Below are 13,150 nucleotides of genomic sequence, written 5' to 3' on the forward strand. Positions count from 1 at the left end.
GTGTATGGCAGATTAGAGAAAAGTTATCCGAGTGAAAATTGGGATGAAAGTGAAATCTGATATCTCATTAAGGCTATCTGGGGCGATGTCGAATGATTCGAGAGAACTGATCAATAAGTTGTCCGTTCGTCGTGACATAATTTACGCTGATCGGAAACTGATAATTGGCGATACCGTAAATATAGATTACTCTGAAGTCGGACGTTAGATTGACGGATTTCAATGTCGCTGTACAATGATGGATTTGTGAATACCGTATTTGATATGATTTATTATATCATTAGTGAACAGGGATGCGATAGTTTATCTGCCAGCGATTGATAACTCAATAGGAATACACCGTTGGGGCAGTGACATATTCAGCATGTGTTTCCAGAGGAATATAACAAAGAATCATTATAATGAATGAACAGTAAAAATTATATTTGCGATGTGGAGAGAAATAAAAGCATTCAATCACTTTTCCTCATTCTCGCACTGTAATACCCCGGAGAACTGAATTAAATATGTGTTTCTGCTTAGTATCTCCGATAGCGTAGTTGGTAAATATGTCTATATAATTATTTAATATTTATAGAAATTTATTTATATTGAACAACAAACAGAATGGTTCCACTTACATTTTGCACAGTTATTTTAAAGTTTCCTACATATAGTATTCATTGAGTACCATTGATACAGTTAAAATAGATATAAAATATAACAATATAAAACAATAAATGACCATAAAAAATTCAAACACATCTGAGCATTTGAAGGAGTTGTCCCTCTATAATATAGTCCAGTCATTATAGTGAGTTCACCTCGGAATTCGAGATACCCAGCTGTAAGTCGGTAAATACTTGTATATTGACACCCTAAAAGTTGTCTCAAAACCTACATATGGTAGGGTGTAAGCAACTATTAAATTTCAAGGTCAAAGGTCACAAAAATCGGTTTTTTGCCCTTTTTTTGGAAATATCTCATTTCCTATGGGTTTTTTGCTATTTGTAATTATCATCAATATTGTAGAATATAAAATTCTCTACAAATTTTGTTTGAAAAATTTTTTTATACAGTGAACCGTTTTCGAGGTAGAGGGCGGAGAGCACGCGGTCACAGCATCACTTCAGGTCAACCGGTGCCTCTGGTCGAAAACGCGCTATATATAGTTGATGAACTATCGATAAAGCAAAAAACCCATAGGAAATGAGATATTTCCAAAAAAAGCGCAAAAAACCGATTTTTGTGACCTTTGACCTTGAAATTTAATAGTTGCTTACACCCTACCATATGTAGGTTTTGAGACAACTTTTAGGGTGTCAATATACAAGTATTTACAGACTTACAGCTGGGTATCTCGAATTCCGAGATTCTTACCTAATTTAAGCTTAAATGACTGGATTAATACTGAATATATCCAGTTCACAGTTCCTCACCATTTTGTTAACGGTTTCGATACATTGTTGAAGAGGAGACAAATTGTTTGAGACACGAAATAGATTATCTCTTTTTCTCATTCTTATGTCAGGTATGTCAAATAAATAGTATAGAGAATTTCAGGTACTTCCAGTTTTTTAAGAATGTTAAAAACAAAAATCACTTCCGAGGATTCACGGCGGTCTTTCAATGGTTGCATGTCAAATTCATGTAATTGGCTAGGAAACGATATAAATAAAGGCCAGACATTGTGTTTTGTGAAAAAGAGTGTTCTTAATAATCGTTTCTGGACTTTTTCTAGAGTATTTGAATTCCAAATGACATAACTATATTCCAGCTGAGAACGAACAATGGAGTTGAAAAGTATCGTGATTGAATTCACGGCTAGATCTTAAGACAAAGCTCATTTTTCTATAACATTCAGATACTAAGTATTCAATGTGCCGAGAGAAACTGAACACACCAGTAAAAATGATCCCGAGATTTTGTATCTCATTAATTCTCTGAAAATTGGTGTGAATAATAAAATAGTCCTTGATAGCGGGTGACTTCCTTCGTGTGAAACTGATTATTATTTTGCATTCAGCTTCGTTGAGAGATAGGTCAGATACTAACAAGAGGGTAGATAGATTATTGAGATCATCTTGAAGCATATCAGAATCTATTTCGCTTTCGATTCTTCTAAAAAGCTTGAGATCATCGGCATATAGTAGAAATTGAGAATGTCCGACATACCGAGAAACGTCATTAACAAATAACACGAAAACGAAAGGTTCCAAAATCGAGCCCTGCGGAACTCCCGAAGTAGCGGTGAATCCGAACGAAGATACGTTTTTTTGAACTGTAGGAAATGTATTCTGTTGGATCGATAGCAGTGAAAAATATCGAATGCCAAAACTTCTGTTGCATTGAATGAAAAATTTTGGGTTGTTTGAAATGAAAATAGCATTTGTGGGTGCAGTAAATGACAGATGAACTGTCATTTGTGCTGGAATAAGTCTCAAATGATCAGTCCGACATTATTTGAAAATGTGAGAAACGGATTTGTAAACGGACTTCACTGTTAGAAAGAGAATGATTAAAATTCTCAACAATAACTGGAAAGGATTTTGAATCCAATTTTCATTGAAATTGTCATATTTATCGTTCTTCTGCAGATTTTGAAAAACGTACATAGGAACGGCCGATCTGAACTAGCTCTATATATATAATTGAAAGATCTCTTTCTATCAAAGAATGTTGATATCGCCTTCTCGGAAATAAGTTATGTCACACTATGATATCTAGTGATGTTCAAAAGTTAACAGAGAAGAGGTTTTTTTAGGTCCACACTATGAAAGTACTCGTTTGCGTGAATCCTGAAGGAGGAAATCTGATGTATTCTGGGCTGAAACGAATCTCTCATAATTTGATCTCTTATCAAGCCCCAGTTTCGCTATTAAGCACAACATCATCGTGAAGAACGCAATCCTGACCTGCAGGATATTCAGAGTCCAGCCTAATTTCCTGCGATAAAAACTACGATAAGGTCATGATTACATTCGTAGTTTGAGTTTTCCTTCCATTGCAGGCTATCACGAAACGGAGCGCCTCATATTCATAATTTACTTTAATATCTCAGTTAAAGCCGGAGCATTTTTAGGCCAAAGCAATTTTGTTCTCGTCTTCACTGGAATTGTCACAATTACTCCAGTTTGGAATGTAATGGACGGGGATATTATTTGCCGATGGAACATTTCACATATTCCTGCTGCGATGGATTCTGAGCATTTTGTCAATGCGTTGTTGTCATAATTTTTGCAATAAATTTTGTCTTGCAAGAAAGGGGTTTTTCTTTCTTGCTGGAAGATTGCTCGCGTTTACCCTATTCCCTAAAAGGACAAGAAAAATCTTCCAAATAACTATAGATCAGTGGCTCTGCTATCAGTAAAATCAAAATTCATTGAGAAAGTCGTAATCCAATTTCCAAGGCCTTTAACCGTGTGTGGTATGAGAGTTTGCTGACCAAACTTCGATCTTATGGCTTGTCAGATCATTTCTGTGTATGGCTCTCCAGCTTCCTGAAAGAATGTTCCCTGCTAGTGACCGTCAATGGATATCTCTCGAATACCTTCAGCATCAACGCTGGTGTTCCCCAGGGATCCATATTGTCTCCAACCCTTCTTTTATTGCATATCAACAACAACAGGAGGTTGCATATCTTAATGAGGATCTAGAAGTGATTTCGAATTGGGGTGAAAATAACCAGGTTCAATTCAATGACACAAAAACCCAGGCATCTTGTCCAGGAAGATAAATGTCTCCGAACCAGATATAATAATTTCAGGTCAGACAATTCCGCTTTCTGCTTCGACAAGTTTGTTAAAATGAACACCAATATGTCTTGTCACAATCATGTCGCTGGAATTGCGAAGGCTGCTTCTCAAAAGTTTGGAACACTGTTCCGAACCAGAAAACTGCGCACACCTCAGCAACTTTTGATGCTTTATAAAGCTCAGATCAGACCTTCTTTGGAGTATTGTTCACATGTATGGAGCTCTGCCCCCAAACATACCCTGAAGCTGCTGGATCCCATCCAGAAAAGAGCAATCCGCCTGATTGGAGACGCAACCTTGATAGCCAGGAACATCTGAGAATGATTGGATATTTAGTCTCTCTTCTATAGATACGTTTACGGGAGGTGTTTGAGTGACTTGGCACTTTTGATTCCACCAAGAGCGGTACATATCAGAAATACACAGAGTTTGCAATCAAAAAGCCCCTTTCAATTAGATATGGTTTCATCAGTGATCATGACTGCAGACAACAGTGATGCAATTGAACCCAGGTTTGTGTACAAATACAAATCAAACAGAAAAAGTCACATGCCACAAATGCAATACGCATACATACAGAGGGCTGAAAAACCAAAGAAGGCTCAGGATGTGGAGTTTACTCCAGATCACTGAGCCTTAGATCACTAAGATCACTAAGGATTAGATAGATAGATTTTATTTAACTACTTTACAATATGTTTGTTTGTAGCACGTCGGAAAAGAAGTCCAATAAAAATATTTTTGCATAAAATTTGACAGCAAATACAGTAAAAACAAGAATTTAAGAAATGAGTTAAAATATGTTATTAAACTATCACAGCAGAGATGCGGCAATGCGGTTGGCTCGGCAATGCGCAATGTAATCCTTAACAGTGTAAAAACAATATTTAAGAAGATACTTCCTTAAATATTTTTCAGAAGCATTAATACTCAATTTTTTATATTTGATGGCAATGTGGTTTCGACTGTGAAATATTTAGTCGAAAACGGCTGCTTCGGATAAGGTGAGCATCGCGAGTGTTGTAGCCGTGTACATCCGAATTTCTCGGCAACACCGACTGACTTCTTTGAATTTCAATTAAAGTGTGAAATGAAAACAAACAGAAGACAAACAGAAAGACACAGATACTTTGTCGGAGGAGAAACTTTAGAATATAACACTCCTTTCACTTTTCTCGAGTTTGAATCAGCCTTGAGAAATACCAAAACCTCTGCGCCTGGATCCGACGGAATCATGTATGATTTCATGAAACAACTTTCAATAGAATCCAAGTATACAATTCTCAATCTGTTCAACAAAATATGGCAAACTAGTAAGTATCCTGAAAAATGGAGAGAGGCGATTATAATTCCAGTTCTTAAAAATGGTAAAGACTCGAAACATATTCACAGCTATCGGCCTATCTCACTTACAAACTGTCTGAGTGAATAGTGGTGAGTTATAGACTACGTTGGTATCTTGAATCAAATAAACTCTCATCCAACGCACAAGTAGGATTCCGTTATCATAGATCTTCTATCGACCAAGCGTTATTACTTGAGAATAGAATCCAAAACAGCTTTGCTAATAAATCCCACGTTACTGCCATATTTTTCGACCTCAAGGAAGCCTTTGATACAACATGGCGCTACTCAATTCTAGAACAGTTAGATAAATGGAACTTGAAAGGGAATATGCAGAACTGGCTGTTATCTCAATCGCCACAAAAGAAATAAACAGGAAAGGAATTTGTGGCAAAAACTTAACAATTTTCACTGACAGCAGACAACGTGTTATCTCAGGGCTAGTACTAGAGTGCCACCAAGATTCAGCCAAAGCCTCGGTAGATAATAACATTATTCTGAGGTGGGTTTACGGCCACGACAGGAGTAAAGGTAATCGCATTGCCGACTCTTCAGCCAAGGAAGCGGCTGGACTGAGAATTTTAGGACCCAGTGGCACCTACGGCCTGATGACTTCGACAGTTGCGGAACTAGTCAAGTGTTACACCCATGCTCAATCCTTAAAGAGATGGGACGGAACCAAAAGATGCAATCTTGCCAGGATTATCCTGGGCGACCCTGAGAAGCTGGCGTCGGAGAAATAGCTAGCCATCGCCAGGAAAAGCCTAAGCTCAATAGTAGGACTTCTGACTAGCCACTGTCAACTAAGGAAATACCTCCATAATATGGGGCTAGTTTACACACCTTTATGCAGGATGAGTGAACAGGAAGATGAGACTGTCAGGCATGTCCTGTGCGAGTGCCCGGAGTAATCGTCAATAAGAGAGGGTGTGTTCGACGAGTCTTGGCCTACACCTGCCGATATAAAGGAGATGTCTCCCAGTGACCTGTCCACCTTCCAGGAAAGGGCAGGATGGACGATGACCTAGGAGGACAACTCCTCGGGAGGATGTACAATGGGTCACATGTGGCCTAAGTACTGTGGGCTTACACCCTTCCTACTCTACAGATACAGATCAGCGAATATGATAACACAATTGAAAGATGAAGATAATTTTTTTAAAAGATAATGAATTAATATTCGTCCTTGAACCAATTGTCGAAATACAATTTTGAATCAGTTCGCGTTAGAAGTCCAAAAAATCATATGACTGTTTCACATAGTCCAATTATTTATAATAATTTTTTAAGAAAAACTGTGATTACTTTAGAGCAAAAAGTATTTGTCAATCATATCTATTTTGTTATTAAAATGGGTATCGGCAAAGGCTAGTTCGGCACTCTAGAGACTATGGTTTACAACAAACAAACAAATTGATTTGTTAGTAGTTTGAAAAAATCACACTCAGTTTTAGGGGTATTTTCATCACCCATAGAATAGGTGATGAAAATAGTGTCTTCATGAGACCTCTGCTCAGTTTCGAGCCTTCAGAAAAGAAAATCGATAGTAGGAAATACACAGGATATCTCCTCTTTCTCAGTGCTCCATTTCTATAACTGAATCGGGATATACGAATGCGAAACACCTTCAGGCTGTTTTTCATATCTTGCATATTTTTCTTTTGAAGAGCGAAACACGTCCAATTCTACTTCCCTCGGTTCGTTTTACCCCCGAGGGCCATATAACTTTTCACATCCACTTTAAATTATGGATGAATTCTCGAATTCGAAGTCTTCAGTGTTTTATTGATTCTCTGGGATAACCTCCTCACATTCTCCAGGGCACTGCTTTAGGGCCAATCCTATTTACCTACATTATATTTGAATGATGTGTTTTCCATTGATATTTCTGGAAAATTGGTCCCATATGCTGATGATACAGTACTAATAATTGATGGAGCAACCTGGGAAGATGTAATATCTCATACAAGAAACGATCTTGACACTATAGTAAATTGGCTTGATGATAGTTTACATTCCTTACATTTCATTTTGTAGTAACAGTCATGGTTTTCTCAATGTACAAAACATCAATATTCGTTTAACTAGCAGAAATAAGAACATAACTTTGAAAAAATCCAGTTCATTGACCATAATCTTAATAGGAAAATACATATAGACTATCTTTGTAAAAAAGTCACAGCCCTTTTGTATGTTTTTCGAACACTTAAAAATATACTGAGTATCAATGATTTGCGCGGTATATATTTTTCGTTAGTTCAGTCACTCTTAATGTATGGAAATCTAGGATGGGGTGGGGTCTATAGTACAACTGTACAACCGCTTATGGTACTACAGGAACGATTTCTCAAAATTATCTGTAATTTAAATTTTCGTTTCCCATCGGCACAAATATTCCAATTTTGTGATCTGATGAGTTTGAGACATCTTTATTTGAAACAAGTATTATCATTTATATTTCACAACAGAAATCAGTTCAAAAATCCTCAACATGGATATGAAACCCGACTCAAAGCGAGTAACCTAGATATTCCGAAAATAAACAAAGCTATTGGACAAAGATCAATTACATACATTGGACCTAAATTATTCAATCTTGCCCCAGATCATATAAAAAACATTACTATAAACAAATTTCACTGAATTAATGTCTCAATTTTCATATATATTTTTCATCCCTACCTAGCATTTTGAATAATTTTGAATTAAGACGAGTTCGTATTTTATATCGTTATTCATTCATATTTTTATGCGTTTGCACATTTACATTTTTACGTTTTATATGTTTTACATTATGTACACGTTTAGCAATTTTATACTTTTAGATTTTATATTCATTGTGTCTTTTTTGTAGTATACTAAGAACATTATTCACTACTTTTTAGGAAAAGAAAATATCGATATTGTTAATACTATTCACCAATCTAAGCACTGAAATATTTTGCCCAAGTAACTCAAAATATATCATATCTTGACCATCTTCGATGGAAAGAATTTCGATATTGATGTTTCGCAGACAAGTTTTCCAAAAACTTAAGTGAATCATCAATACCTATGTTTCATCTGATAAAAATTCAATAATAAGACTCGTTTTGACAAACCTTTCCTTATATCTATATTAATCGCCCATTTTTTCTATTGTATGCTTTTATAAATACATGTAATTCAGTGATTAATAAACTACTAAACATGTATAGAGTTACTTATTTTCAAATTGATCACTTCCTTCCTTTCTTTGGAAGATTCTCTCATCCCTTTTTTTTTGTATCAAGATGGAGTAGTAGAAAGTCAAAAACTTTCTTTCCCAAAAATTAATCACTCCTAAAAATATAACTCCTTCAATTCATACTAAACAAAGTACTAAACATTCTTACATACTCACAGTATGGTTTATAAAATTTCGGTTATAAATAACACCATTCATATTTTATTCACTTCATATTTTTTTTAGAATCAATGATAAATATTACAATGAAAATATTAATGATAATAATTGTACAAAGTGGGCCAAATTGGATACTTTTGAAGGAAAACTTTTCAAACTAGATAGATGAAAACTGTGTACAATTGTCAAATTTTATGACGAACGGCGAAAATCGCATATTGACATCTATCATCATTTCTGAGATACAGTATGTTTTTCGAAATTGTGCATTTTCGAAAATATGCTGTAACTTTTTTCGTGTGAAAAATTTTACGTAGAATTTATTGGTGTATCAAAAGATATGAATAATTATTGATGAAAAACTTTTTTTGATAAGACACCCTGTATATTCCTGCATATTCCAATAGAACCTAAAATTACCTTTTCAAAAATGTAACACCAGGGCCGTGGCCATGGGGGGAAGGGGGGAACCTTCCCCCTGCATTTTCAACTTGGGAAAAAGTTGGAAAATTTTGGACCGTTAACATAGAAACAAATAATAGTAAAAAAATGAATAGACATTGAAAAAATAAAAATGAGAGAAAAGAAAGGGAGAGGTAATAAAAAAAGTGAAAGAACCAGGAGAAGGTTGGTATTTTCCAACATGCATAACTTGGAGATCCCATAGTTTGAAATTCTGAGTTGTTTGGAAACTTCAAAAAAGTTTAATTTCTCCGAAGTAAAAGAACAGTCCTGAACAGTCCACAAATTTTGAAGTGACAATTTTACAAAATTCCCAACTTTTCGCTGGTTTTTCGACCTGGAAAAGTTGGGAAATTTCGGGCCGTGAAGATAGAAAAAATAATAGTAGAATAATTCCCATTATTATTTTTATAATTGCCAAAATTTATTTTTGTTTGTGCATACCTTAACCGACATAAGCATTCAGCCAATCTTTGGATAACTAAGTAAGTAACATATTATAGTAGTAACTAATCCCTCGGCTTTTATTTTTTCGAAAGTTGGGAAATTTTGCTGGTGGGGTTGGGAAAATTTCAAGCCCCCCCCCGGTTTTTCCTTTCACGGCCCTGTGTAGCACACTTGATGTTTCGCTAGAGTCATCTTTCAAATACAGAGCTTTTATGTTTTTTCATGTAGACTTTGAAACGCACACTTTGATCGAGAAGCCTCTGGAAGAAATGGCGATAAAACAGAAAGAAATTGTTCAGTAGTAGCCATCAAATGTTGAGGAAGCTTTTCACAACAGTAATTAAAACGCATACTTTGAATAAAACTGATAACAAATCAAACTATTTTCACTACTAATAAATGAAACTTCAACAATAATAATAATAATGATAAAGAACAAACAATGAAATACATTTCTTCAGAGAAAGTGTTCAAAATGTCTACTAGCTTCTCCTACATACAGGCGATACCTTCTCTGGACGTTTTTTGCCGAATTAATCAGTTCAATAGTAGTGAGAGAAGCAAAACTTTGCATCACTGCCGCTTTCAGTTGTACCTAGAATTGGTCGGCAATATGAAAATGAGATCTTCCAATCTTTCCCAGAGGTAAAAGTCCATAAGCGTTAAGTCCGGTCACCTGGCCGGCCACCAGTGGGGTTTTTTGTTGGCTTTCCAATTATTACCGAAATTTGAAGCAAAAAAATTGGTGAGAATTGCAGTGTTATGAAGTGAAGCCCCGTTTTGTTGAAAATATATTTTTCTGAGCCCCATTAGTGGCAACTCATCAACAAGTGGTTCAATATTTTGCCTCAAAATTTCCAAATACGTCTGAGATGTGAGAGTGCCATTAAAAATGAACGGGTCGATAATTCTACTACACATACTAAATCCAAATCTTAGTTTGTCATGAAATTTGATCCTCATACACAGCCATCTGTTTTCATCTATGCAGTTCAAAAACAGGAGTTTCATTTTATAAGTGTCCAATTTGGCCTAATTTGTACACCTTTAGTGGCCGCTCTTCAACAATCTTTGAAGTACATATCTCTTAAGCAACTCGATTAAATTTCAGAAAAGTGTTGACATTGCAGAAAAAGATCAATACATTTCAAGAGATCTGCTCTGAATTAAAGTGGAGAGAAGAAAGTTTTGAGACGTGTATCTCTCGGGGAAAGATGTTATCATGATTATTGAAAACGAGGTTCATAAACAGGCATTTTTGGAAATGATAAAGACCCCAAATAGACGGGGTTATATCCCAGTATCCCATAGTCTCCAAATTGAATTCAAAATTTTTCAATGTATTCGAAACTAAATGAAATGATTGCAATTTCAGAGGCAATGATTTTTCAAACAATTTCAAAATATGTGAACTAGTGATCATTTTCTTTTCTATCCATCTTCTCTAAATATTCCTTTACTCCTTCACCACGGATTTGTATCTTTCAGCTCGGCTTTGTTCTACTCTAATTACAAACCTTGCCTGAATCCCGTCGTTTTTCATGATCAAAACCGTTCTCTTGGGAAATATATTATGTGCATTTCCTTTCTGAAAAAGTCGCATTCAATTTGAATTCATTACTCGAGAAGCCCAGAGGATCACGAGCCTTCTTGAGGCTTTGTTTAAGTCGTATTTTCTCTGGTTTTTGTTCGTCCAGTCTTCTCAAGGATTTCAATAATGAAATGTCAGAGAGCTTGTTCTCTTCGCAGACGTTACATAGAGTGTTTTCTTCCTTATGTTATTTCCAGGTAACTTACTTTGATCTACTTAGGTCTTTGAATGTTTTGTCAACGTAGGAGTATATAAACGTCACCATATAATCAATCTCTTCAACATCATAGACTTCTAATGAATGGGTTTTTAAGGAAGTGGTTGATTCATTTATGAAGTGAAAAGAATAATAATAATCCTTGTTTATTGTTTCAAAAGTTTGATGAACATCATCCATGAGCATAATCATCGCTAGGCAGTTGCAACCAACTCCTTCCTACAATAAAAAGTCCTTTTCAGAAGTAGAATGTGGGATACGACCACAGACCCCACTTCTGACACCGCTGTTACCAACCATCGAATAAAATACCGCAAAACCGTTCTTCACCGTACCTCCACAAAAAACTTCCTTCGACTGCGGAACATTCTTTTGTTCGATTCGCAACTCACCCTGTTTCCTGATCGACTTCCGTTTCGGAGTGATATCCTGTGTCGCTATGGCAGGGACTATGTGGTATCTGCATGAGATCCAAGAGGGCGCCACAGCCACGTGAGAAAGACATCAATATCGTGGCAACGGGAATGTCCTCGCCGACAGGTTGAAGCCTGGAATTCGGAAGGGTTACAATTAATCAAAATGGGTTGATGAGGGGAAGGGGGAGTTAGTGTCAAGGGCGTTAGATGTCGATTTGCATGTGTGGTTATATAGGGTCTTAAAACAGGTATTACCAAACTTTGAAAATTGATAACGTCCCTCTTGTTGAAACTACATCTGTCAAATTAGATGCCATTTATTCAGTATGTTTTGTCAAATCACCATGGACGGATATAGCATTCTGAAACGCGTGTAGATAATGAAATTTTTATCAAAATGGATGTTCTGTGCGGGCGCTTCGCCCATTTTATAGTCGCTATAATCTTCCACCGAGAGGACTATTCACAATGTGGTGGATAAATTCGAGTCCACTGATTCAGTGAACGATCGACCAACACTCGTACGTCGACGAACACATCGCCGCTGTCTATGAGAGTCTGCAGGACAATTCAAGGCGGTTGATTTTGCAAGAACTCGGCCTTTTGCAGACCACAACTAGGCGAATTTTGCGTCGCGACTTGGGCCTGTACCCGTACAAACTGACCTAGAAACTGAAGGTAAACGACCATAAACAACGATATGTGTTCGCTGAATGGGCTCTCGAGCAGTTGGCAACTGACTCTAATTCTCATCGGGAAATCATCTTCAGCGATGAGGCCATTTCTGAAAGAATAACTATCCACATGAGATCCAAGAGCATCCAATGCGTTCCGGAAAAGTCCTGTTTGGTGTGGATTTCTTTAAAGAACGATGTGACCAGGCCATGACTGTCAACGGCGAACACTATAGGTCGATGATTACCAACTTCTTTCGGCCTTAAGAACATACCCTGGACACTAATGACATGTAATTTCAACAGGATGGTGCTATATTGAGACTGTAGAAAATCGTAATGTCAACTTTAGTTTTCAGGGAAAACCAACCGCTTTGCCACGCCCCTCCTTCCGATAACAACACACATGTATCTGTATTTAACGTTCATGATTTTAGAATGATGAACAATATCAGAAAAAATTCAATATTTTTTCAAATTTGCATTTTTTTTTCGAACTTCGGTGAAAGCACTTAACGCATATTGAAGGTACAGTAAGAAAAATGTGGAAAACATGAAATAATAAAGATCTTAAACGGTAAAGAAATCATCAAACTTTTAAATTATGGAATAATTTCTTAGCAACCAGATCAAAACATAAAAAATCCTAAGATGGCGCAAATCAAAGAGAAAATCTTCGCAAATACTCCTAAAACTGTGTAGAGGAACTCCATCAGGAGGTACCACATGCTGATCTAGAAAATGGAAAAAGAGTATCCCAAAATGAAGCAGACTGACTGATTTTGTGAAAGAGGTGGTACAAATGAAAGTACTGCTATAGCATTATCGATAGGCAGGACGTCATAGGTCTCGGCGCACAAAATATGACTCAAACATTAAA

General features: G+C 36.4%; 1 protein-coding gene across 1 annotated transcript in view; it reads right to left on the bottom strand.

The window, feature by feature from the left end:
- Positions 1-13,150, bottom strand: part of LOC111517173 (uncharacterized) — an 83,722-nt gene that overhangs the window by 34,855 nt on the left and 35,717 nt on the right. The window contains exon 4 of the mRNA XM_023173243.2: positions 11,573-11,728. Coding sequence (XP_023029011.1) covers positions 11,573-11,728 — 156 coding nt within the window. The remainder of the gene's footprint in view (positions 1-11,572; positions 11,729-13,150) is intronic.

Source organism: Leptinotarsa decemlineata, unplaced genomic scaffold (genome assembly GCF_025532065.1).
Source record: "Leptinotarsa decemlineata unplaced genomic scaffold, Ldec_3_MD MMD2_tig00001064_RagTag_RagTag, whole genome shotgun sequence".
In the NCBI taxonomy this organism is placed as follows: domain Eukaryota; kingdom Metazoa; phylum Arthropoda; class Insecta; order Coleoptera; family Chrysomelidae; genus Leptinotarsa; species Leptinotarsa decemlineata.